This window comes from Poecilia mexicana, unplaced genomic scaffold (assembly GCF_051168715.1).
Source record: "Poecilia mexicana isolate PSO_F unplaced genomic scaffold, ASM5116871v1 scaffold_15, whole genome shotgun sequence".
NCBI lineage: Eukaryota > Metazoa > Chordata > Actinopteri > Cyprinodontiformes > Poeciliidae > Poecilia > Poecilia mexicana.
In genome coordinates, this window is record NW_028263384.1 from 4,948,078 (window position 1) to 4,976,017 (window position 27,940).

General features: G+C 38.9%; 1 protein-coding gene across 2 annotated transcripts in view; it reads left to right on the forward strand.

Annotated features, from left to right (window-relative positions):
- The window catches only part of cdh5 (cadherin 5), an 82,616-nt gene that overhangs the window by 5,884 nt on the left and 48,792 nt on the right, over positions 1-27,940 (forward strand). For both annotated transcript variants that reach the window (XR_015765525.1, XM_088013453.1), the window contains exons 2-3: positions 24,075-24,314; positions 24,765-25,038. Coding sequence is in view for 1 of the 2 variants with exons in the window: in XM_088013453.1 (XP_087869579.1) it covers positions 24,078-24,314; positions 24,765-25,038 (511 nt within the window). In the remaining variant the exon portion in view is untranslated. The remainder of the gene's footprint in view (positions 1-24,074; positions 24,315-24,764; positions 25,039-27,940) is intronic.

Here is a 27,940-nt window from a genome sequence, read left to right on the forward strand (position 1 = left end):
TCCAATACACACTCAGTATAAAGCGTGCCAGAATCTTTCTGCAAAACAACAGTAGCACGCCATTGGTTGAAACTTTCCAACACATACTGATGAAGATGGAAAAGGATAAAACAGGTCGAGATTAAGACTTCGAGGAGATTTTTTGTGACAAGAAATGACGATGAAGATTTTGTACTGAAATGAAGAAACTGTAACGAGGTAGCCGTGGTAGTGTAATAAATCTCCGGCTCGTCTATGGCCTAGCAGCAAGAACTACGTCTCTGTGCGTTATTTCTTTTACTTAGATACTTAAGAGTATAGCCACCTTTCAAATCCTCAATAAGGGATGCAGAGAAATCTCTAATCAAGGAGGGATCAAGGATAAAACCACTGGAGAGTCACCATAACAAAGTGACTAATTTAGAGACGGGTGAAGTTTCCAGATTGACCATCAGGTATGTTAAGATAAACCAATACTTTTGCTTTGTAGAAGTGTCTCCCTGCTCTAAATTGGTGACATTACATTTAGATTTTCAGTCACAAATAGAACATATTATGCTGAACAGTTACCATAAACGTTTAGCATAACACGTTTATGCTAAAACATGCAGGAACATTTTCAAACCAAGCCAAAATTTTGGGAAATAAATGCAAAGGTTCTTGAAAGTACTGCACAGTCAATATGATTTTCCATTTGAATCGGGTTAAGATTGGACCATTGAATGGGCCATTTTGTTCTCTTTTTCAGTCAATCTGTTGTCAAATTTCTTTGCTGTGCTTTAGGTTAATTGTTATTGTGTTCCATCAGTCATATCACAACTTGATTTTAGTAGCAAATGAAAAAACTCACATAAGTGTACTATGGTGTGATCCTCTGGTTTTCTCTCCAGGCTGAAGTTCCCATCAGACCTGGAGTCACTACGGGAACTGGCCAATAAGTAACAATATCAAGTTTTACTTGTTTGTTACTTATTTGTTGTTACTAGTTTTACCGGAGCCTGGTCCCCACAAGGGGAAACCCTATTTTTGGGTCAGGGGTCAGAGTTAGGGCTAAGGTATGAATTGAGTTTTGGTTAGGCAAACTGCCTTCAAGGATTAGAAGATAGAAAAGGATCCAAATATTAAGTGTAGGTTTTGTAGGTGGCCAACTGAGCAGAACCTGTGAACATGCCTATGAAGGGCTTGTTGTGTCCATAAGGACAGGAATGACTTTCTGTCCAGTTGGGGACAGCGGTGACTTGATTTCTCTTCCCTCAATGATCACGCGGACTCCAGCAAAATGGGCCTACATGAAAAACTGTACAAAAGTTACACGTATGTAGCTTCAAAGCTCTACATTTCTAATATGGAAGTGAACACAACATACGTTATGTGTTCCTTCCCCCCCCACCCACACCCCCGAAGGAAGTGACGTGAGGGTGAATTAGCACACGCTTTAGCATATATTTTGCTAGTGCTAAAAATAAGCTCTACCATAAGGTGGAAGCGAACACAACATACAGTCGCTCTAGCCCCCCCAGCCTCAACCCATCCCCAAACCCCCCCACCCCGTGAACGGTAAAACTGGCTACATTTACATTTACAAAAACGCAGCCATCCGGCACGAAGCCAGTGTCTATCAGAAAAGCTCCGTGTGCACATTACAAAGCCTCTAAATCACCCAGTTTCTTCTGCTGTGCCATCACAAATGATAGATTCTCCATAAATAAATCAAAACTGAACTGACGTATTCATCAAACAAATCTCCGTACAAAGACCACATGCAGAGCACACGGATTACGCACGAGAGGGGGTCTCATTACGCAGACAAAATTCAGACCCGGTAGTAAATTTACGTAACCGATTATATGATATCTACAAAGGTCAGTCCCTTTCCTGTCATGTGATTCTTGTCGATGGAGCTCTGCTCAACTAAAAGGGTTGTTTTCGAAGAGAGTTTTAGGAAAAGTACGAAATCTCAGAGGACCTTTCAGTCTCGACAGCTGTTTTGAAATAGCTGTAAAACCATAACATGTTGAGCAAAACTTAGATGCGGGATAGTTTTCGAATGATGAAAGCCTTCTCTATTGGACAAAAAAAATAAAAAATAAAAAATAATGTGGAGCGGTTGTTTACGGAGAAAGCCGAAAAGACACGAACACAGATCCCTCACGAGAGATCGTCGGGCTTAAAGGGGTGGAAATTATGGGAGGACTGAAGTGCCCAACCTGGGACAAAAACCACATTAAAAACCTCAAAAGATAAAAGTGGTGGAAAGAGTCCATACCACACAACGTGGCGAAAACCAGTGTGAAGCGATGGACCGTGAGCTCTGAATGCAGGAAGGGCGTGTTAGCTCACTAATGACCAGAAATGACCAGACCAGTGGTATTTCCCAGAAGTTACAGTGTTTACACTTCCTAGTGCCGAAAATAAACGAGGAACAGACACTGACTCTTGAAACAGAAGGAAGTGCTGTTTTTAAAAATGCCCATGCAGTGCCGTGCAGAGACCACTAAAGGGGCAGGTGCTCAACAACAACAAAAAAAGGGCACATCTAACCGCATTCTAAGATGGAATATAAACAAAGCCACTTAGCTTTCAGAGTTTAATAAACAATGATAAATTAAAAAATTGTGAGATATACAATCAAAGCTAACAAACATCTCTATATAGAGCATAACACTATGCATATTTAAGATATTTTATTAGAAATTTCTTTCTGCAGGTCTATTTTGTTATAGGAAAGTATTGCAATATTCAAACCTGCAATTTAAAAAGATATGTAAATCAGAGCTAGACCACTAGATATATGTTGTCTTTACAGAATTACACTATTAAAAATATAAACAAGGACACAATGCAACCTTTTAGTGTACTGTAATCCATAAAAAAGAGCTGCCTGTTTGCTACACTTGCAGTGGAGATGAAGATGGTCCATTCAGGAAAGCAGAGCTGTATCAAACTTTAAAGTGGAACTGCAGAAAAAAGAAAAAAAAGACAAAAGCAAAAATTTAATTGTTAATGCATGTCACCATGAGAAAAGCCTACTGAGTTTTGCTTAAAAAAATAACTTTTTAAAAAATTAAAATCACACATTTTTGACTCATGAAGTGATTTTTTTTTTTTTTTTGGAAAACAAACTTATTTGCGCATGTCATAAATCTTTTCTTTGTATTCTAAGTTTTTGTTTGTGACTCAAAGTTTTGCTTGAGATTCTCACATGATGTCGTCTGTAGGGCCTAAAATCACAACAAAAGATTTCTGATGTGTGCAAATAAATGTTTATGTTTGGTAAAAATGAGTTATTTAATAAAAAAAAGTATTTTAAACAAAACTTTTTTTTTTAAAGAAATCATGATAATTCCAAAAGTTTTGATTACAATTTTATTTTACTTAACTGAGGTTAGTTTTTTTTTTTCATTGAATAATTGGGGGGGAAAAAAATAACTTCATACTCTGCGAACCAGACCCTAAACGTACTTAAAGTCTGGATTGAGTTTTTCCCCTTCATTAATGACACACTTTTATTACATAGTTATATCTATCACGGTAATTCAGGGTGATTTATTTTTAATTATAAATGAATATCCTTGTTGGACTTTTATTTAAGTGTTATTCTCCTTCAAGATACATTTATCTAACGCTGGAATAAATTATGTAGCAAAGGAAATTAGAAGATCGGGCATTTATCTATTATGAAGATGACCGGTTTTGGATGGGCGATGTGCCCCATGCACAAGCAACACTGAAGAACGTCTGCTATCATTAACAATACAGGGAAGAAGCTTTTTAGTTATCTAGCTTTGCTAGCAAAGTCGTTAGATAGCAGCTACCTAATAGCACAACAATAGCAGCCTAATGTCTGTATGATAAAAATACTGAATCGATAGAGAAGTTTTTCCTCACCTAGCTGTCTCCTCCCACTCAGTAGTTTTCGGAGAAAGGCAGACGCAGAGGCCTGTCAGTGTCTGTTGTATTCCATCACCTCCCTGCTTAAACCGCTACTCCGTGCTGAAGCAGAAACAATACTTCAACTTTTTCCGTCATCTGACAAGTAGCAAGTCTACTCCACTTTATTCACCAAAAACTGTTCTGTAATCTGGAACGTTCGCTACGTTGAGCTCCGCAGTTAGCCGCCTTATCTCACTGCGCGAGAGGCAATTGCGTCATGCGTCACGGGCAAAAGGTCAAAGGTAACAAGGTGACAGGCTTATTATGTTATACAAAAAGAAACAAAAAAGCAAATAATTTTAGCACATGTTTTTATGTGTCAGAAGAGGGCTTAGGAAATAATAATACCAAAAAAAAAAAAATTTGACCAAAAGGGCACTTGGGTGCAAGGAGCAAAAGGGGAAGGTGCTCAAGCACCCCATGTGCCCCCCTCTGCACATGCCTGATGCAGGGAAAAGGCCTTAGGCCTCTGAGAAGTAAATGGAAGAAAACGGCTTCAGATTTTACATTTTGCAAATGTGATAAAAGTTTTGAAACAGTCCATTTGACCTATTTTGTTATAAAGTGGTTAAATGAAAGATGTACTTTGACATAAGTCAGCTGAAAATTGTCAAATGGTTGATGCTGTAAGTTAGCCACAAACAATGAATTATCAGTTAAGCAACTATATATGTATGTATATTAGAGGTGTGCCGATCGATCGGTCACCGATGATAATCGGGCCGATTTTCGTGAAAAAGTGCATGATCGGTGATCGGCGATCATTGGCTCTTGTTGCCGATACCGATCACATCTCATTTCCAACCTGCCTGTGCAGCTGGTCTCCTCTTTCCTTCACACTGCGCAAACGCGCAGCAACAAATCCTAAGCGATGTGTAACTATAACGCACTGAGTGAATGGGGAAGTTTGCGTGTTGCGGCGGAAAATTAAAGCAGGTCAAAATGCATCAACACAACGAAGCTAATATGACGTAAAACATTGCCATACTTGAGGAGTTTGGCTACATCGAGGCTCACTGCAGTAAAAAAGACATACGGAGGATCAGATAGCAGGTAGAGCAGCGCACAGCTACAAACACTCACCCGGATTAGCATGACGGTCAGAAAGCTAAACAAATAACCCGCAAAATTATTTAAGTCTTCGAGCTGCGATGTAAGACGCTGGTTCTGCTCTCGCTGTTGAACCGCTGCTACGCTACAGGTAGTAATATTTCACAGACGGAGCGCCGCTTCTGCTCCACCTGGTAGTGACTCTCACACCGAACCTCTGCTTAAAGCTGCAGCATCTAACTTAAAAAAATACATTTTACATACTTATTAAAACTTTCGCTGTCCTAACATGAGACAGATAATCTCTGAAAAAATAATCGATCTCCTCCCTGATCTGCATAATTACTCCGCTCAGTCAGAAACAGCCAATCAGAGCTAGCAGTAATCAGCTAGCCGCCATGCTAACAGGAAGTTTTCATTCAGTAACTCAGGATTGTTTATTGTAATGGAACCTGTTTTTGCCTTTGAATGTTAAGTTTTATACTTTAATTTTTTTGGCAATGTTGAGAGGTTTTATTTTGGCTCTTTGCATTATTTAGCCTCTTCATATGTTATCAGTCTGTTAAAGGTAGTATTATCAATAGCAGTACAATTTGCACAATGCCTGTTTGGTTTAGTTTTCTTCTTGAAAAAAGTTATTAAAAACAAGTTTTTGTCTAAATTAAGGTGAATTCATGGTTCCTTTTTCCACATAATGTAACTGGTAGGGTTTATGATATATTAAAAAAAAAATAATAATAATAATTATGTGATCGGTATCGGTGTATCGGCCCTCATGGGTGATCGGTATCGGCAGGAAAAAACCTGATCGGCACATCCCTAATGTGTATATATATATATATATATATATATATATATATATATATATATACAGTCAATAATTAGAAGTTGCCAAGGATATAATGCCTATTAATGATTTCAGTTCTAGAAGCAACAACACTGATGTTGTTTGCCTTTTATCCACATCGGTTTCCTTCCAAATGGCTTCAAAAGTTCAAATGTAAAGCAGAAGAAGCTTTTTGACCAGCATGGAAAGGTAAACTGAGTCAAAGATAACTCTTTGAAGAATTGTTCAAATCTTGAGCCTATAACTCAGTGGTTCTCAACCTTTTTTGGGCCAGCGCCCCCTAGCCTTTATCCAGGTCCCTCACCGCCCCCCACCAAAGAATTTGTAGGCTACTTTGCACTGACCATTATTTTATCATTAATATTACTATCACTATTGTAGATGTTTTGATTTTTATGCTTGTTTCTGTGTTTATCATCAAAAATAATTTCCCAGAGAACAAAAAAGTAATGGGAATAGAAATTATTTTCACAGGCGTCTATGAAAAATGCAATGAACATTCAAGTTAAAATTGGTAGGCCTAACAGCAGCCAGTCAATGGAAAAAATATTCTTATTTTGTAACATTTTCTAGTTGTTAAATCTTGCATAAAATAACCAGATAAAAGACGTTCAACATGCCAGTTTAAACTTTGAACTATTTGCAAAACGACTGAGCTCTGCAACATTAACACATGGATAGAACTGTAACTACATTATCATAGCTCTTCTTGTAGGTTTCTTGTGGTGCAGCTCTGTGCTGCCTTCAGGAGAATGGGACATCAGAGTATCATCCATAAAAATTCACCCACATTGCATTTACTGTTCAAACCAGAGCTGTCAGTGGAAAAACAAAAGTTCCAGGTCCTTTAATGCCATATAAATATGAGACAGAAACATGGATTATATTTTTATATAGACCTGTCTGTTGATTTATAGATTAATAGTTTTACTGGACAGAAATTACAAAAAGCAAATATGGTTCTTGATCAAATCCTAATGAGTCAAATTGAAAGTGTCATGGAGTCATCAGCCTCATGACATTAACACTGACATGAAAAATAATATTGAAGAAATAAATATATCAAATCTAATTAAAAACATAAATAAGTGATAAGTTTTTTACTGTTATGGTCTGTAAAATATATTTATTCTCAGTAGTAGATGTTGTCTTAACAAACCCATGGCCAGTGTTGTGGTACTCGAGATCGGTCTTGGTCTCGAGTCCGGTCTTAAGACCGTTTTCTGATGGTCTCGGTCTCGTCTCGGACTCGACCGCATTTGGTCTCGGTCTTGTCTCGGTCTCGGGCTCTGAGGACTCGGCATTTTATTTCAAGACCAGTCGAGACCGCAGCTGTGAAAATATCATTAAACGTGCAGCATACTGTCCAGTTTATTTGTTAACATCTTTGTTTTCAGTGGATGCAAAACGCACCAATTAAAATCCAAGCAACTACGTGTTTCTCCCCCTCCCTCTCCCCTCCCCACCTTTCACTCGCGTGCGGCGCTACTCCCTCCTCCCTCCTCCCCACCTTTCACTCGCACGCGGCGCTCCAGGACATGCAGTGGTTTTCTCTCAGCGGCAGAAAATGTTTGTCTAATCGTCAGTAATATAATAGCGCTGCATAAATAGTAAGAAAAACGATGGCCAGAGCTAACTCAGCAGCGCTTCGCTTTCACAGACGGTGGGGACAACGTCTAACTATTTTCGTCACTTAGAAAAGTAGCTCAAAGAAGGTAAGCTACGTTAACGTGATGTTAGCAAAGCTAGCTGTACAGAGACACATAAGAATTTGTGATGAAAAAAAGTCACTCACTGCCTGAATTATTGTGCGGAGGTGTAGACTGACTTGTCGCATATATAGGACAACGCTATGTCCAAAAGTCTGGAATATAGTGATGTGACATTCAGAAACAGTCGATTCTTCTCCACGGCTCTTTATTTATTAGATAGGACTGGAGTGTCACTCACTGAGAGCCGTTGTTCTATCAGATTACCATACACTGTCAGAATAGCATACGTGCAGTGAGTACCATGCTTGCGCATGTTCGACCGTCAGAGGAGTTGTCAGTTCACCATATGCAGCAAGTTATGACGAAAATAAGTCATTAAATTGTTTTCAATGATAACTATATAGATATACATGTGTTGTCATGGTTGCAAAGTGTATTTAAAGCAGGTCTGGCTGCAGCTGGAGTCAGCTACAACACACGCCCGTGTAAAACTCACTTAACCGCTAAGTCAGGATGCCATACATCTGTTAATAACAAATCTACGTCATGATTCTATGTTCCTAGCATACATGCAGTGAGTACCATGCCAGCGCATGCGCCTTAAGAAGTCCGACCGTCAGTGGAGTTGTCAGTTCAGCATATGCAACAAGTTATGACGAAAATAAGTCATTAAATTGTTTATAATATGACATAAAATGATAACTAGATAGATATACATGCGTTGTCGTGGTTTCAAAGTGTATTTAAACTAGGTCTGGCTGCAGCTGGATGCCATACAACTGTTAATAACCAAGTGTATGATGATCTACGTCATGATTCTATGTTGCTGATTAAATAAAATCATATGGTAATGACAGCGTATGTATGTCTGAGCTAAGCGTACGACTATCTGACAACGTATGCTGATCTGACAGAACACCGTGAGTTCGTGTTAAGCGTATGACGATCTGACCTGACAGAACACCCGTTCTTTGTTCTAGTAATGCTCTGTGTACACTGCATCATTATTTAATTATGTACGTTGATATTTAAATTAACAAATAACTAAAACATAAGAACGAAAGAGCATGCAGAGCATGCACATTGCTCTTTGTTTTTGTTCAAAGTGGCAACTGTAATGTCTGCCATGGTGTCAGACTACCTGGCTTCATGTACTGGGATAGAGAGTGAAAACAGTCACGATGAGCGCCTTCTGTTTGGTTACTTCTTGCTTGTTGCTCCTTGGTCAGTGTTCATGGTTGAGCGTTATTTACCGTCAGGGCATTGCCTCAATTGCTATGTTTAATGGTGCAACAGTGGTGGATTCTTATATGAGCAATATGGGCAAATTCCCAGGGTGTTATGTTTTTAGGGATGGCACGAGACCATCACACATTGTAACACAGAAATGGAATATTTAATATTGGTAAAATGTATTAAGTATTTAATATCTAGGTGTTTTTATGGGAATATGGATCTTTCAGATTATTCTGAGAAGCAATTTCGATCATATTTTACATTTTATTGTGTCATGTAGCACGGCCGCTGGTCTTGGTCTTGACTCGGTCTCGACTTTCCTCGGTCTTGGTCTTGACTTGGTCTCGGACCCTAAAAGTCTTGGTCTTGTCTCGGTCTCGATACACTCTGGTCTTGGTCTTGTCTTGGTCTTGGGTTAGGTGGTCTTGAACACAACACTGCCCATGGCACTTCAACTATATTTAACTTTTATCTGGAAATAGTGTCCGTTTATTCTTGCCATACAGTCTCTGTATTAATTATTGCTCTAAAGGTCTTGCCATACCAGTTTATTCCTCTGTATAGTTTCTTAGTTTATTTTTGGATTTTGTTCTTCATTCATTTCCATTTAGTTTCCTTTGATTAGTATCATCCTCTCTTGGTTTATCGCTATGTCCACTTTAGTTTCTTTCCTGTTGCTAGATTTATTTTATCTTTTATTGACGCTCACCATCAGTAATCTTCACTCATCACCTGCTGCGCCGCCTAATCGTCATGTGTTTCACATCATGTGTTGATTTTTCACTGTCCAGCGTCGGATTCTTTGTTTTTATGCCATAATTCACATCTAGTTTGTCGCTACGTTTTATGTCCCGGTTCTCCTGTTTCAGAGTTTTGCGCAATGTGTGCGTCTTTTTTTTTTTTTTTTACCCACTAAAGTGCAGGGCGGTCGGGAAACGTATTGATGGGGAAAAGGCAGACTGACATAAACCTTTTAAGACAACGGAAACAATTTCTGCATTCTGATTATTGAAATTTAAAAGTGCTGTGGTACCGTTGTTCTATCACCCCCGTTTCATACCGGACCTTACAGCACCGGTGTTAACGCTATAAAATGAACGCTCTCTATCGTGGTGTCACCATGGAGGGATTTCTTTATTTCTTTATTTAAATGGGTTCATTTTTCAGAGGGATACACAGTGAGGGTATCATGATTTTAGCTACCAGTAGCAGAAGAACAGAGCTGCGCCAAGAAGCTAACAGAAGCTAACAAACACTGAATAGAAGAGCTGCCATTGATACAGTTGCAGCCAAGCATGGTTTATTGTTAAACAATACAGTTTTAACAAGTTCCTCAAAGTCTAAACTGGCATTGTTGTGCATTTAAGGTGTAAAGTTTACCTTCGACCAAATGCCCCCCAAAGGAATCCCAGCGCCCCCCTTTTGTAAAAATGTCCGCCAGCGCCCCCTGCCTGGAGGTGTGGGAAGAGGCAGACACTGGAGATACAGTTGTCATTCTCAGGGATGCGTGTGACTGACAGGTCTGACCCAGTTTTCCAGTGGAACCACAGGCTAAACCACAAAAACCAAACAAACTTCACATGGCCTTCAGCAACCTGTGGGATTATGAAGTCTTAACGTTTAACTCGTGCCATCATTTCTGTTTTAATGATGGCAATATGTTTTGATTGTCACTCTGTGAAGAAACCTGTAAGAACAACATCGGCCATTCCTTTTGTTTATCCTCAACTGGATTAATATTGTTTTGTCTTGTTCTTTGAAAAGAGAAATTTATGTACATTCTGGACTTTATAAATCTTCATAAAGTTAGACTTTGTCCACATTGATGTAGGCCTAGTCAGGGACGCCGCTAGGAATCGTGGGACCCCTGACAAAAAATTTGTTTGGGCCCCCCCGCGCAGCTGCTGTTACAATTTTTTGAGTCTATTTGACCCATAAAAAGCGTCACAATTTTAAAGGCTTGCATCTGCCTTGCTTTCTTTGGTTCAATACTGATAATTAGCACAATATTTACAGCTCATGAATTTAACATCCAACAGTCCACATCCAGTATGCAAGTAGGTTGCTTACATTTTTTCTTAGTTTTAGATTACTGAAATGTCTCTCCCCCCGAGCAACAGTCAAAAGCAACGTGCAACTACACATAAAGCAATCCAGACTTCTCAAAACTGCTATGTAGTTCCATTTTATTCAAGCTACAGAACATAACTTTAATAAATAAAATGTTTTCTCCATATTTATTAAAGCTGTCACGATGTCGTAGCAGTTTGTTATGAGACAGATCATCTGTGAAAACAATCAATCTCCTCCATCTCCTTCCTGAATTACTATTACTGGTTAAAGTAATGCACCGTTCTGACCAAAAACAACCAATCAGGACTACTAGGACGCTCTTAGTGCTGTCAATTAGCCTCATTCACTCACTGCTAAATGTGCTAATGGTGGAGAAACAACTTATCATGACAAGAAATTGTTTATCTGCCTTAATTGGTAGCTATGCTAACTAAACTGAGCATTTACAGTTTGAATCTGCACAGCTCTGTGCTATGCTAGCTGCAGCACTTTACAAATCTAGGGGGTGAAGGATGAGAAGCACCACATGAGATTGTGATTGACAGCACTAAAACTCTCCTGCCACTGACTGGTTACTTCTAGCACTGGGAGAAAGCAGAGGAAATATATTTTTCACAGCAGGGCCGTGCAGAGACCACTAAAGGGGCAGGTGCTCAAAAAAAAAAAAAAAAAAAAAAAAAAAAAAAGGGCACATCTAACCGCCTTCTAGGACAGAATATTAACAAAGCCACACAGCTTTCAGAGTTTAATAAACAATTATAAATTACAAAATTGTGACATATACAATCAAAGTTAAGGAAAATCTCTACATAGAGCATACAACTATGCATATGTAAGATATTTTATCTACAGGTCTATTTTGTTATAGGAAAGTAGTGCAATATTCAAACCCACAATTTAGCAAGATATATAAATCAGAGCTAGACAACCAGACATTTTGTCTTTACAGAATTACACTATTAAAAATATAAACAAGGGCACAATGCAACCTTTTAGTGTACTGTAATCTATAAAAAAGAGCTGTCTGTTTGCTACACTTGCAGTGGAGTTGAAGATGGTCCATTCAGGAAAGCAGAGCTGTATCAAACTTTAATGTGGAACTGCAGAAAAAAGAAAAAAATAACCAAAAATTGAATTGTTGATGCATGTCATCATGAGAAAAGCCTACTCATGATGACATTTTAAGCAAAAAAACATTTTTTAAGCAAAAAAATTTGCTTAAAAAACTTTTTTTTTTAATTAAAACCACACATTTTTGTCTCATGAAGTGAAAAAATTATTTGCAAAACAAACTTATGTGCGCTTGTCAGAAATCTTTTCTTGCTATTCTAAGTTTTTGTTTTGAGTCAAAGTTTTGCTTGTTATTCTCACATGATGTCGTGGGCAGGGCCTAAGATCGCAACAAAAGATTTCTGATGTCTGCAAATAAAAGTTTGTTTGGCAAATAACTTTTTACATTCATGAAACAAAAATGAGTTATTTAATTTTAAAAAAAAATTTTAAACAAAATGTTTTGTTATAAAAAAAAAGGAATCATTGCAATTCCAAAAGTTTTGATTACAATTTTATTTTACTCAACTGATGTTAGTTTTTTTTTTTTTATTGAATAATTGGGGAAAAAATTTAACTTCATACTCTGTGAACCAGACCCTAAACTTACTTAAAGTCTGGATTGATTTTTTCCCCTTCATTAATGACACTTTTATTACATACATTATATCTATCATGGTAATTCAGCGTGAGTTATTTTTAATTCTAAATGAATATCCTTGTTGGACTTTTATTTAAGTGCTATTCTCCTTCAAGACACATTTACCTAACGCCAGAATAAATGCAATGTACATTATGCAGCAAAGGAAATTAGAAGATCGAACATATATCCATTATGGAGATGATCGGTTTTGGCTTATGCAATAGGGGCGATGTGCCCCTATTGCATAAGCGATACTGAAGAATGGCTGCTATCATTAATGATACAGGGAAGAAGCTTTTTATTTATCTTGCTTTGCTAGCAAAGTCGTTAGCAAGAAGCTAGCTAATAGCACAACAACAACAGCCTAATGTCTGTATGGTAAAAATACTGAATCGCTAGAGAAGAACAGTTTTTCCTCACCTGGCTGTCTCCTCCCACTCAGTAGTTCTTCAGAGAAAGGCAGACGCAGAGGCCTGTCAGTGTCGTATTTCATTACCTCTCTGCTTAAACCACTACTCCGTGCTGAAGCAGAAATGATACTTCAACGTTTTCCGTCATCTGACAAGTAGCAAGTCTACTCCACTTTATTCACCAAAACCTGTTTTTTTCTTTTAATTCACCAAAAACAGTTCTGTAATCTGGAATGTTCGCTATGTTAAGCTCCAGTTAGCCGCCTTATCTCACTGTGTGAGAGGCAACTGTGTCATGCGTCACGGGCAAAAGGTCAAAGGTAACAAAACCCCCCCAAAAAATCCCAAAAAACAAAAACCAAATAATGTTAGTACATGTTATGATTCAGAAGAGGGTTAAGAAAATAATACCAAAAAAAAAAAAAAATTAACCAATAGGGCACGTCGGGGCAAGGAGCAAAAGGGGCAGGTGCTCAAGCACCCTAACCCCCCCCCCCCCACACCACCCTCTGCATGTGCCTGTTTCACAGATTACCTTTCATACCATACTGTCACAACATAATGACAGTTTTAACAAATATGAGAAAAAAATATTCACTGTATTAAAGGCCTGGGGGCACGGCCGTTCTTTACTAGCGCCACCGCCAGGTTAAGCCTTTGTTGTTTATGTTTTTAGGATAATAATAATAAGTAGAAAATTCATGCAGAAATTTTAAGGGGCCTGCCAAAGTGTGCCCATCACTTTACTCCCAGCGTTTTAGATTTGTCCTGATAAATAGATCCATGCTGGTCTGAAATACATATCTTAAAGTTTTTTTTTTTTTAAATTGAATTTTCAAGAAGTACTTATTAATTCTTCACATATTAGATGCCATTACAATAGAAACAGATTTATGAGTTTCTGTAGTGTAGTGGTTATCACATATCTTAAAGTACTGTCAAAGATATCATAGGTATTTACATGAAATGAGTCAACATTCAGTCCGAGACCAACAAATATAAGCTTCGCACATTTTGTTCTCACTCATGGTTCCAAATAAAAAAAAAAAAAACGTGATGAAAGTTGGTAATTCTTTATTTCTAAAAATGAATTCAATTTTCATAATAAGGATTTTAATTTACACTCAAAAATTCAGACAAGTAATAATTTTATGTAAGCAAAACTTGAAAAGTCACAGGAAATATGTATTCTTCCCACAGTGCATTGTGAGATCTGATTCAGCGCTGTGACTACTCACTGCTTCTGCCTAGGACCCGTTGCTATGGTAATTAATTATCTGCACCTGGGCTGGCTCTCTCTGTCAGGCAGGATGCTGGTTTCTATACTTGTGAGACACCTAGCGTCGGTCTCAGGGCCCTGACAAAAAACCATAAGCCCTAGGAAAATTTTGAAAACATTTTACGGGAGCAGGCATGTGTATGTATGTCATGACCAACTTTGAGATCAATAGGCCGCTATTTGTGCCTGTGAGGGGGACTTAAAAAGAGTTTTGGAGTCAGACCTCCACTGTGCTGTGTGTGTGTTTTAGAGACAAATGTTAGTGATTCTGTGAGACACTCAGCCTAAACTTTTCTCATTTTTCTCAATTTGTGTCGTCATTATATCTCAGAATCCCACTAAAAGTAATAGCTCCAATGCCGGGATCGAGCCGCACGTTTTGATACCATTTTTGTGGGTGGGCACGCAGCGGTACGAGCCGCATTAACGGTAATGGAAGAATAATAAGCTACTAGACTAGAAAATTCCTGCAAAAACTTTAAGGGGCCTGCCAAGTGTGCCTATCACTTTAAACCCGGCGTTTCAAATTTGCCTTGAAAAACATATATATGCAGGTCTGACATATTTACCCCAACACTTAGAACACAGTAACTGTAAATATTTTCAGGTGTATTATGACAATGAGTCACCATTGAAGAGCAAGATATAAACCCGAGACCGACGTCTATAAGCTTCGCACATGTGGTTCTCACTCATGGTCCAAAATAAAAGAACATGAAGAAAGTTGGTAATAGTTAATTTCTAAAAAAAAATTAAATTGTCATACTAAAGATTTTAATTTACACTCAAAAATTCAGAGAAGTAATAATTTTATGTAAGCAAAACATGAATAGTCACAGGAAATCTGTATTCTTCCCACAATGCATTGTGAGATCTGATTCAGCACTGTGGGAATACTCACTGCCGCTGTCTAGGACCCGTTGCTATGGTAATTAATTGATCTGCACCTGGGCTGGCTCTCTCTGTCAGGCAGGATGCTGTTTCTATACTTGTGAGACACCCAGCGTCGGTCTCCAGGACCCTGACAAAAAACCATAAGCCCTAGGAAAATTTTGAAAACATTTTACAGGAGCAGACATGTGTATCTATGTCATGACCGACTTTGAGATCAATAGGGCGCCATTTGTGCCTGTGAGGGGGAGTTAAAAAGAGTTTTGGAGTCATACCTCCACTGTGCTGTGTGTGTGTTTCAGAGAGAAATGTTAGTGATTCTGTGAGTTTCTCAGACTCAAGTTTTTTTTTTTTTTTCTCAATTTATGTCATCATTTTTACACAGAATCCCAATAAAAATAATAGCTCCAATGCCGGGATCGAGCCGCACGTTTTGATACCACTTTTGTGGGGTTTCTCGCAGCGGTACGAGCCGCATTAACGGTAATGGAAGAAGATGTTATAATAAACAGACATTCTATTGGGTGTAGAACAATAGGTGCCTGCCATGCAATGCATGGAGGCAGTGACTGACCTGCTGCTCTCCCTATGCATTGCTATGGGCAGGCCCCAATAAAGAGACATTCTATTAGGTGAAGAACAGTAGGTGCCTGCCATGCAATGCATGGAGGCGCTCTCCCTATGCATTGCTATGGGCAGGCCCCAATAATAATAAAATCTTTTTTTTTCTTTCTTTTTTAAGCCGGATTGCAAGCGCCTCTGTTGCTCTGAGTGCTTCGCTGGCGAAGCAGATTTATTGCTAAAAGATAAAAGATAGGCTTATAGAAGATAGGCTTATAGTTTATGCATTTAAAGCCGGACCAGTCACACCGCTGGCACCTCTGTGTTTCCTCGTGCGCTGCAGTAGCTGGGTTAAGTTTACCTCAGCGCGGATCCCGCGTGCCTCCTTTTACTCAAACTGGACACAGGCTAACCTGTATGGGTATTTACATCAACCCCTGTGAGGAATTATGATTCTTTCCAGAGTTATTGATCAAGGCAGGACTTTAAACACCACTCTGGTTAGCTCTGGTTGCGCAGCTCTACGTGAACGGCAGGAATATCTTGTAGTTGCGCTTTCAGAGGTGTGTTGAGCGAGCGGTGGTAATAAACCGCAGTGAAGTTAGTTTCAAGTTGGATATTCGATATTCGAGCTCCATGGAGTAAGCAGCTTTTAGCTCAAGGTTGATCAGATTTATGAATGCTACTGTCGGCTAGCCGTTCCCACCGCTCCCGGCCCAAGCCTCGAAGGTTCACTTAGGGACTGACAACAAATTACCAAACCAAACACTCCTGTCAAACAAATGTTGATAAATGCCTTGAATTGTGACCAACTGTCTCAGTGCTAATTCATGCTTCTTTTTTTTTTACACGAAACATAGTATCCTCTATTAAATTTTAGTCATATACATTATTTTAAATAATTTTAATATTAAATAATATAATGTTTTCTACAATAGCTTCCAAGTCATCTGACCTATTTACTCAGAATCACTTTGAAATAATTCTACAAATCAGTAGAGATAAGGCACAATCATTGGTTTTCCATTTTAAATCATTTTCCTTTTTTTAATATTTTTTTTCAAAATGGAGTGTCTTTTTTTAAGGAATTTAATAGATCCCAAGTCATCTGACCTATTTACTCAGAATCACTTTGAAATAATTCTACTAGTGTGTGAGACACAGTCATTTTCCTGTCACTGCTTGAAAAAGCAGTTTTTAAACAATTAAATAACTTCCTAACAATAATGAATCGCTTTGACTCCTTCCAGTCTGGTTTTCGTGCTCACCACAGCACGAAGACGGCCTTTGTAAAAGTGTTCAATGACATCCATATAAATACAGACTGTGGGAGGACCACAGTGCTGGTTCTATTGGACCTCAGTGCAGCTTTCGACACTGTTGACCACGACATTTTACTGAATTGACTGGAGAGTTGGGTCGGACTCTCCGGTCCAGTGCTCCACTGGTTTGAATCGTACATAAAAAAACAGGGATTTCTTTGTTTCAATCGGAAACTTCTTATCAGAGAGGTCAAAGGTCACATGTGGGGTACCCCAAGGTTCAATCCTAGGACCACTTCTTTTCAATATTTATATGCTCCCACTGGCTCAGGTTATAACAGGAAATAGGATTAGCTACCATAACTATGCGGATGATACACAGCTCTACATTACGATGTCACCAGGTGACTCTGAACCCATCCAATCACTGAACAGATGCTTAGAACAGATAAATGTGTCGATGTGCCAAAACTTTCTCCAGCTGAACAGAACAGAAATAAAACTGAAGTTATTATCTTTGGACCTAAAGAGGAGCGAACTAGAATCAATGCACAGCTTCAGTTATTACAACTAAAAACCAGCGATCAGGCCCGAAACCTGGGAGTAGTGATGGACTCTGACCTGAACCTTCAGAGCCACATTAAGACAGTCACAAAGTCGGCCTTCTATCACCTGAAGAACATCTCCAGGATTAGAGGACTAATGTCTCAGCACAATCTAGAGAAACTCACCCATGCATTTATCTTTAGCCACATTGATTACTGCAGCAGCGTCTTCACAGGTCTGACTAATAAATCGATCAAACAGCTGCAGCTGATCCAGAACGCTGCTGCTCGCGTTCTCACTAAAACCAGGAAGATAGAGCACATAACACCAGTTTTAAAGTCCCTACACTGGCTCCCTGTAGCTCAAAGAATATACTTTAAAATACTGTTGTTAGTTTATAAATCACTGAATGGTTTAGCACCACAATACATTAAAGATCTGTTATTGCTGTACAAACCATCTAGACCCCTCAGATCTTCTGGTTCTGGACTGCTCTGCATCCCCAGAACCAGAACCAAACGAGGAGAAGCAGCATTCAGTTTCTATGCACCACAACTTTGGAATAAACTTCCAGAAAACTGTAAAACAGCTGAAACACTGGGTGCCTTTAAATCTCAACTTAAAACCCACCTGTTTAGAGTTGCTTATGGCTAAATTAGGATTAGAGTGTGGGTTTTGATGTCTTCAATGTTTTTAACTGATGTTTTTAATGTTTTTATATTTTCTTTTTATCTATTTATTAATTTCTTTTTATTTCTCTTTCTCACTGTTTCCGAAAGGTTAGAGTCCTTGTCAAACGCCACTGGTCGCAGGGCAACCAGTGGCGTTTGCCCTGCGACAAACAACCATGCACACACACACCTAGGGACAATTTAGACAGACCAATTAACCTGACAGTCATGTTTTTGGACTGTGGGAGGAAACCGGAGTACCCGGAGAAAACCCACGCATACACAGGGAGAACATGCAAACTCCATGCAGAAAGATGCATTACAGACAGGAGAGCGCGAAAGCTCCTCACCAGGCTGAACCTGCATGATCAGGTTAGGGCAGTGGCGCAACTACACATTATTCAGGTGGATGCGAAAACATAAATCGGCGCCCCCCGCACCCCCCTATCCCCCTCTCCCCCGAAGGAAGGTTGCAGGAGCGTGGAAAACATAAGCTCGCTCTATTTACCTCATCATGTGCGCGAGGTGAAGGAGCGTAAGGCGCGCTGAAGTGTATGGGAAAACATAATCGGCGCGCCGCCCCCTCCAGACGGGGTTTTGACGCCCCCTCTGGTGCTGCGCCCCTATTCGTTGCATGCGCTGGATACCCCCTTTTTGCGCCACTGCCTGCGACAGACTGGCGACCTGTCCAGGGTGTATCCTGCCTCTCGCCCGGAATGTTAGCTGGAGATAGGCACCAGCCACCCTCCCGACCCCACTAAGGGACAAGGGTGTAAGAAAATGGATGGATGGACGGTTACAGAATGCATCAAACCGTATCAAGATCTGAGAAACTCGTCCTTTTAACTCGACCAACCAAATTAGTTTCTGTGACGCTTATTAAAAACTCAACATACACGAAATGGAAGCGCTACTAAAGCCACATTCGCAGCATTTAATTAAATCTCCCGTTTTTTGCGCATCTCTGCGTACCTCATCATGCAGAGCTGGTCCAAGGCTGTATGAGGCCTTGAGCAGAATTTGATTTAGGGGCCCCTTTTGTTGCTAAAAACATCAGCACCTCTAACAGGTGTGTTGGATTTAATGTGAGAGAGGGGGAGTAGTTTAATTGGCCAACCTAAAAGCAAGCAGTTATAATTGCAGTTTATTATTTGTGAACAAACAGAGCTCAAACTTAAAGATTAAACTCAGCATCAGATTGTAGCTAGGGTAACAAAACAAACTATGAATATTATTCTTTGAACTTTTACAAAGTAAACTTGCCAGCTCCTTAAAATCTTACATTTAAATGTTAAACAATTTAAAATCTTTTAATTTATATATGCTGAAATTGAATCAAATTTAGCAGCATTGATCATCTCAATAAACAAGTGTTACATTCATGTGTCTGTAGTCTGTATTAAAATATTAGCATTTATGGGGACCCTGATGCCCCAGGGGGCCTGATGGAGCTGCTGACTTAATTTGGATTAAACAAAAGTGCAAATAATTGATATTAATTTTAATGTATATTTTGATTTGTTGTTTTTAAGACTAGTTGTGGGTTTAGGTAGTGTTTCACTGGCGATTTTTTCCCCCTAACATATAATTACCGAGTGCTATTTTTAAATTTCCTGTCACCTTAACATCTTTTAATACAAAACATGGTGGACAACCTCGGCACCCTGACCACCGGGCTTAGCAAGTTCTCTGGGGGAAACCATGCTGTGGCTCCTTTAACTTTCTGCTCTCTTTAGAAAGTAATCTAAGGACGCCTGGGTGTTAAAAACCCAGCATGTTCAAAATAGAGTCTGATTACCTTATTTGTTCAGAACATGATGAAAGGAAGGAGACGCACAGTTGAAAAAGCACCTTATCTGGAACATGTCTGCTCTGAAACAACAGCTTTATCGTTCTGATCGGCCATTATGCCCAGTTCACAACGACCATACAGATATAGGTGACTTCTATTTAGTCATTATGAAATATTGTTGCCTAATGGCAAGTCTTTTTTTCTTTTTTTTTGCCAAGTCTTTTTTTGCCTACCCATCTTTTGGTAAAAATATGGGTAGGCAATTATTTTAGGAAGGTGACGAAGGAGACGAGACAATATTTTAGATTCAGTAATCCTGGAAATTAAAGTGTTTTACGTGTTTTTTTTGTTGTTTTTTTTTTACAAATATGGTAAAAGTTACACAAATCAGAAAATTTATTTTAGAAAATCTGTAATCAGTGTAGAGCATTTCAGACCCGGTTTAATGAGTCCATATGAAATCTTGATCCACAAAAGGAATTTAAAATTACAGTTTTTTGTTTTCTTTTACTTCTTGTGCCAGTGGAATAAATCTGTAATTTTCCCACTTTTTTTGGCTGAAATTCCAAAACACAACAGTTTGACAAAAAAAAAATCATATTCAGCATCTTCAGGTCCATTGCTTCTGAATTATTAGCAGAAAACTAGACGCAGAGGAGATGATGAAGTGAGGGATGATCAATCTCTTTAATTGTGATTTCTTCAGGGCATGACTTTTTAGATGCTGCTTATGTATTGTACATACATAATCAGCTTGACAATTACGTATGTACAATACATACATACATAGTTGTATGTATTGTACATACAATTATGTATGTACAATACATACATAATTGTATGTATTATGTATGTATAATACATACATAATACATGTATTATTATGTATTATGTATGTATAATACATACATAATACATGTATTATTATGTATTATGTATGTAATACATAATACATAATATTATGTATTGTTAATTTTTGTTAATGAAAATTAACAATCAGCTTGTTAATTTTCATCATCTGGTTCAAAAGGTGGATGGGAATTTAGTGAAAAGCAGACAAACTCCAAATTAAAACCCATGAAAAAATCTTTCAAAATCCAAATGGCTTGCTTTGGCTTTCAGTATATGTTCTACACATAACATCTAGCTGGAATAGAATCATAAAAACATAAGGGCTCACAATCAGCTCCTGCATTCTGTAGTCTGCAGTGAAGTGCAACAAAGGACAACACAATGCCATTCAGTTAATGGAGTCCCAAAACAAAGAAAACAGCATAAAATGGAAACAGAAGGAAGTCAGGCAAAGGCCACAAAACACTGTTGAGTCTTTGTTAGTGCTTAATTCTACAGAGCTGTGTGAAGAGGTGAGGGGAGGTCAGCAGAATACCGGATTAGGCCATTAGACGGAGAACTGCGCCAGAATAATCCCTTCACCATAATCTTTCTTTCTCCCTCCCTGCTGCTAATGGCTGCGAGACAATAAAATGCTCTAATCCGTCCACTGGGATGGCACTGGGCTGCGCCAACAAATCAGCTGCAGTTCAGGGCAGAAAGACTAAAGTGTTTTGAAGATTATTTCCCTGGCATTTCTGCCTTATTAGATAGAGCCTGTTGGGGGTGAGGGCGGCAATAGACACGAGAACGACGACATAAATAGACATGGTAACATAAGCACACTGCAAAAAAGCAACTCCACTCACAACTGCTGGTATTTTGTATACATTTATTTAGGTTTAATTAAACTAAGAAGCTTGGAGGCAGAAAAAAAATTATGCAAGACACTTGTAACCAGTCAAAATCCATGAACTCAAAAGGGACTCAAATTAATTCAATATAATTATTCAATAATTTAATTTTGTTTCAATCAGAATAAATCAGGCTAATCAAAGCTACAGTGTGAATCACCTTTGTATGTGAATACAAAGGTGGAACTGAATGATACACAGAAACTAGAAAATTCCTGCAGAAATTTTAAGGGGCCTGCCAAAGTGTGCCCATCACTTTACTCCCAGCGTTTTTAGATTTGTCCTGATAAATAGATCAACGCTGGTCTAAAATACATATCTTAAAGTATTGTCAAGGATATCATAGGTATTTACATGAAATGAATCAACATTAAAATATAATTGCTGAATCCCAAATCAGTGAAATTCAGTCCGAGACCGACAAATATAAGCTTCACACATTTTGTTCTCACTCATGGTTCCAAATAAAAAAAAAAAACGTGATGAAAGTTGGTAATTCTTTATTTCTAAAAATGAATTCAATTTTCATAATAAGGATTTTAATTTACACTCAAAAATTCAGACAAGTAATAATTTTATGTAAGCAAAACTTGAAAAGTCACAGGAAATATGTATTCTTCCCACAGTGAGATCTGATTCAGCGCTGTGACTACTCACTGCTTCTGCCTAGGACCCGTTGCTATGGTAATTAATTATCTGCACCTGGGCTGGCTCTCTCTGTCAGGCAGGATGCTGGTTTCTATACTTGTGAGACACCTAGCGTCGGTCTCAGGGCCCTGACAAAAAACCATAAGCCCTAGGAAAATTTTGAAAACATTTTACGGGAGCAGGCATGTGTATGTATGTCATGACCAACTTTGAGATCAATAGGCCGCTATTTGTGCCTGTGAGGGGGAGTTAAAGAGAGTTTTGGAGTCAGACCTCCACTGTCCTGTGTGTGTGTTTCAGAGAGAAATCTTAGTGATGCTGTGAGTTCCTCAGACTAAAGTTTTTTCGTTTTTTTAAATTTATGTCGTCATTTTTACACAGAATCCCAATAAAAATAATAGCTCCCTTCTCTGCATCGAGCCGCACGATTTGATACCACTTTTGTGGGGGTACACGCAGCGGTACGAGAAAAATAAATAATCTATAATAAAGAGACATTCTATTCGGTGTAGAACAATAGGTGCCTGCCATGCAATGCATGGAGGCAGTGACTGACCTGCTTTGCAGGTCAGTCACTGCTCTCCCTATGCATTGCTATGGGCAGGCCCCAATTACATAAATCACAAAGTATCATGATAAAAATTCAGCTTCTTTTAGACTTGCGATGCTTTGAGATTGAATTCTTAACGTAGACCTTTATCATGTAAGATGTCAGAGTTAATCATTCAGATTGTGGCTGATCTGACATAACACAATCTCCCAAATAATCTTATGCTAAAAACACAAACGACTATAATCTATATCTTAGAAAAATCAATATACCAAAATAACCCATCTTTTAAATCGAAACTATTAGTTTCAAATCCCTTACATTTCAAATCAATTACAAAGTTTCCCCCAGAACACTTGCTAAGCCTGGTGGTTGGGTGCCAGGGCAGCCATTCATCCAGGAGCCTGTCCTATTTTTCAGTTAAAATTTTTTTAAAGTTGACAGGAAATTTGAAAATATCACTTGATAATTACGTGCTATTGAAAGATTGGAAGATTAATACCTGAACACCAAGTCTTAAAGTCTTAAAAAATGCAAACATTAAAAGAAAAAAATTAAATAAGCATTGCAATGCTTAGCCCGGTGGGGGCACAGGCTTTACCCGTGCCCCGCCAGGCTTATAATACACTGGAGGAAACCCTGAATTATTTTGCTGTATTAAAACAGTTGCCACAAACTCAAAATTTCAATGACTGATTAAAACAGGGGTCCAAAGTGTTCTTTATTGTCATCTCTCCATGTATGCTAGTCTCTCTCTGACTACAGCCAATATGTCAGGCTGTAGTGAGGACCTGATTTGGGTCACAGGCCTATGTTTAATGGATCCCCAAATGACCACTCTGGTGAAATGCTTTCAGTACAGCTCCCTTGGTGAGAGGCTAAATGTTTCATTTGAGTCCCAAGCTGCAAAGATTTAAGACCCCTGGACCTAAATGATAGCTAGACCTCGAGCTCAGCCATAGATCGTAATGGGACAAAGAGTCTTTGGCCTTGCCTCTAATTTTCACCCAGGCACAGTGAAGAGGTCTGTCCACAGCTGATAAGTGGTTTTAATTTGATCTCCACTCTTCTTTTCTTCTCTATTTTCCTCCCTGCATCCCTCGTTACTGCCTTGCCTCTTTCTTCACTCATCCTTTCCTTTCATCACCTCATTCTCTCATCTCCCTGCTCCTGGTCCTGTCTCGATGTGTTTTTAGACAATGGCGTGGCTCCAGGTGCAGACAGCAAGACTCCTTCTCACTTTGGCGCTCCAATTCTATGTCATCGTCGCTCCAGATGCTGGTCTTTCTGGGGTGGTACCAGAAAGACGAAACTCAGTTGACATTGTGAAGAAAGAGTCCCATCCGGTGCTGGTCAGACAGAAGAGGGCTTGGGTGTGGAATTCCATTTCTGTGACAGAAGAAAGAGAGGCACCCATCCCTTACAAGATAAAACAGGTATGGTTTGTAACTCTCTAATCTAGGATTTTTATGACTTTTGAGACTATATTTTTGTTTATGTGCATTGTTTTCTTACTTAAAGCAGATACATTTGTGTTTTTGTTTTGTCTTATGCCATGCAACAATCTAGGGCAGGGGTGGGCAATCCTGGTCCTCAAGGGCCGGTGTCCTGCAACTCTTAGATGTCTCCCTGGTCCAACACACTTTAATCCAACAGCTGAGTCACCTCCTAAGTGCAGTCAGGTTCTCCAGAGTCCTGCTAATGACCTCATTATTTGACTCAGGTATGGTGAACTAGAGATGCATCTAAAAGTTGCAGGAGACCGACCCTTGAGGCCTGGAGTTGCCCACCCCTGATCTAGGGCATTGAGTTCTAGTTTTTTAAATAAATATCTAGAATATCTTGGTATGTGTTATGAACGTCGTATTGTTCTTGTTCTTTTATAGCTTCGGTCAGACCAAAAAGTGGCAGTGAGGACGTTTACAATAGAAGGTGAAGGAGTGAACCAAACCTTCATTGTGGACAACAAAGGAAACCTGTATGTCAAGGAGCGTCTGGACAGAGAGAAGAAGGCCTGGTATCATCTGACGGCCAAGATGTACGACGGAAACGGCCTGTTGATAGAGGACGCTGGGGAATTTGATATTGAAGTGACAGATATCAATGATAACTGCCCAGTTTTTCAAGAAGAGTACAAAGGATCCGTCATGGAGAGAACAAGTATGTTGGACCACAAGCAGAGGAAGTACAGAAATGAATCATTTTGATCCATAATGTATTTGGTTTTACAGATTTTGAATAGAGAGTAGTCTGATTGAATTAATATTCTTCACTTAGTTCATACAGCCAAAACAGAAAAACAGAAAACCTGTTTCCCATGTCAGAGCCTAAAAAATAACATCCTTTATTTGATGAATTTTTGGGGATCTTACTTGATAGTTCAACATAAGCCAACCCTTGATTGCAATGTCTAAGGAAAGCAACTCAGGAATTTGATTTTTTTATTTATGTACAAATATAAATGTAAAAAGTATACTGCACATTGGCATTCTGATCTGTGTTCGACTAACTTTGCTACAATTGCAACTGCAAGTCTTAAAAGATTGGATAGCGTCCTGCTATACATTCTGGTTTGGATTTTGGTCTAGACTTTGACTGAGCCATTCTATTCAATGAATTTGCTTTGTTTTAACAATTCCATTGCAGCTGTGTTTTTATAGCAGTCTCTATTCTGCTTGTGGTTCAGTCCCCAGTAGAGATGTGGCGATCAGGTATCTTCCCATCGATTCCGATTCCGATCACCCATGAGGGCCGATCACGGCCGATCACCGATACCGATCACATAATTATTATTTTTTTAATCATAAGCACTACAGTTACATTATGTGGAAAAAGGAACCATGAATTCACCTTAATTTAGATATAAAACTTGTTTTTAATAACTTTTTCCAAGAAAAAAACAAAACAATCATTGTACAAATTGTACTGCTATCTGTAATACTATCTTTAACAGACTGAAAACATATTAAGTCTCTGAAGAGGCTAAATAATGTAAAAAGTCAAAATAAAACCTCTCAACATTGCCAAAAAATTCAAGTATTAAACTTAGCATTCAAAGGCAAATACAGGTTCCATTACAATAAACAATCCTGAGTTACTGATGAAAACTTCCTGATACCATGGCTAGCTGATTACTGTTAGTTCTGAGTGGCTGTTTCTGACTGAGCGGAGTAATTATGCAGAACAGAGACGAGGCAGAGATCGATTAATTTTTCAGAGATTATCTGTCTCATGTTAGGACAGTGAAAGTTTTAATACGTTTGTAAAAATATTTTTTAAGTTAGATGCTGCAGCTTCAAACAGAGGTTCGGTGTAAGAGTTCACTATCAGGTGGAGCAGAAGCGGCGCTCCGTCTGTGAAATATTACCTGTAGCGTAGCAGCGGTTCAACAGTGAGAGCAGAACCAGCGTCTTACATTGCAGCTCGATGACTTAAATAATTTTTCGGGTTATTTGTTTAGCTTTCTGACCGTCATGCTAATACAGGTGAGTGTTTGTAGCTGTGCGCTGCTTTACCTGCTATCTAATTACTCCATATGTCTTTTTACTGCAGTGAGCCTCGATGTAGCTCACTGCAGTGAGCCTCGATGCCAAACTCCGTCAAGTATGGCATTGTTTTTATGCCATATTAGATTCGTCGTGTTGATGCGTTTTGACGTGCTTCACCGGGAGGTGTCAGGGTCCAATTTTATGATTGATATGTAATTAGGGACCAACAAGCTCCGAAAGAATGCAGGAAAATATTTTTTCCCCCCAAAAATAAAAAGTCATGCCATAGAGGGTTAATTAACACAAAGCTTTAGCCTGTCATAGCCGCCGGAGAGAAACTTGATGTGTGAATTAAACATAAACTGGAGATGCGCTTTTATTTTGAAAAGAGAGCTCCATAACTTGTGCTGTCGCGCACATTAAAATTGAGTGCAGGCTGGCATTACTGCCATTTCCGAAGAGACGGCTATCCCACTGATAGATGGGGTTTCCGATGCTGGCTGTTGGCTTCTAAACACTTCTGATAATGCTGACATTACTGTTGGAGCGCTAACGATGTCATTTAAAATATTAGTTGCCTCTGTGAGTTGCTGCCGCTCAGCTATTTTTATGTATGTGAAAACCCGGCTAGTCCTGCCTGGGATCCAATCAGAAACTGAAATTTTAAGTTAACTTCCGTTGCAATCAAACTCTGTCAGAGAGTTTGATAGTACGTGTAAGATACTTTGACTGAATGTAAGAGAGTTTGATAGTGAATGTGAGAGAGTTTAATAGTATGTGTAAAAGAGTTTGATAGCGAATGTGAGAGAGTTTGATAGTACGTGTAAGAGAGTTTGACTGTGAATGTAAGAGAGCTTGATAGTACGTGTAAGAGAGTTTGACTTTGAATGTGAGAGAGTTTGATAGTACGTGTAAGAGCGTTTGATAGTATGTGTAAGAGAGTTTGATAGTGTGTGTAAGAGAGTTTGTAAGTTTTGGCCCATGGGGCCTCTCATAAGAGACTGTGATCAGCGATCACAGATCATACACTTTTTCACAGAAATCGGCCGATTATGATCGGTGGCCGATCGATCGGCACACCTCTAGTCCTTGGTAGCTGAGGGCCTCACGGGTAATTTCTAATGGCTTTTATCGCCAAGTATCAAAATTAAGGGAGCTGAATACAAATACAAATTCAAATACAATACAATATTTGAAGATATTAAAGTGATTGCTGTCAGTTATATTGCAGCATATTACTGTAAAATTGTTCATGTATGAATATGCTCACTTCTGAGCTTGTATGTTTTCCATATGTCCCATTAGCCACATTTCAGCATGTCAGCCATTTTCAACATGGCTGCCGTTTTTGAGCCTTTTACACCAATTATTGCCATATAATGTCACCAATTTTAATAACTTCATCCTATTTATGCAACTTTAAATTAATAATATTTTACAAGTAAATCAGACACCAAAACTGAATCTGAGGACTTTGAAGATGAGAGTAACACAAGTTTTGTCAATTGGAAGGAGGTAAAGATTGTAACACTGAGTTTGTCACACATCGATTTTGCAGTCTTCTTAATGGTTAG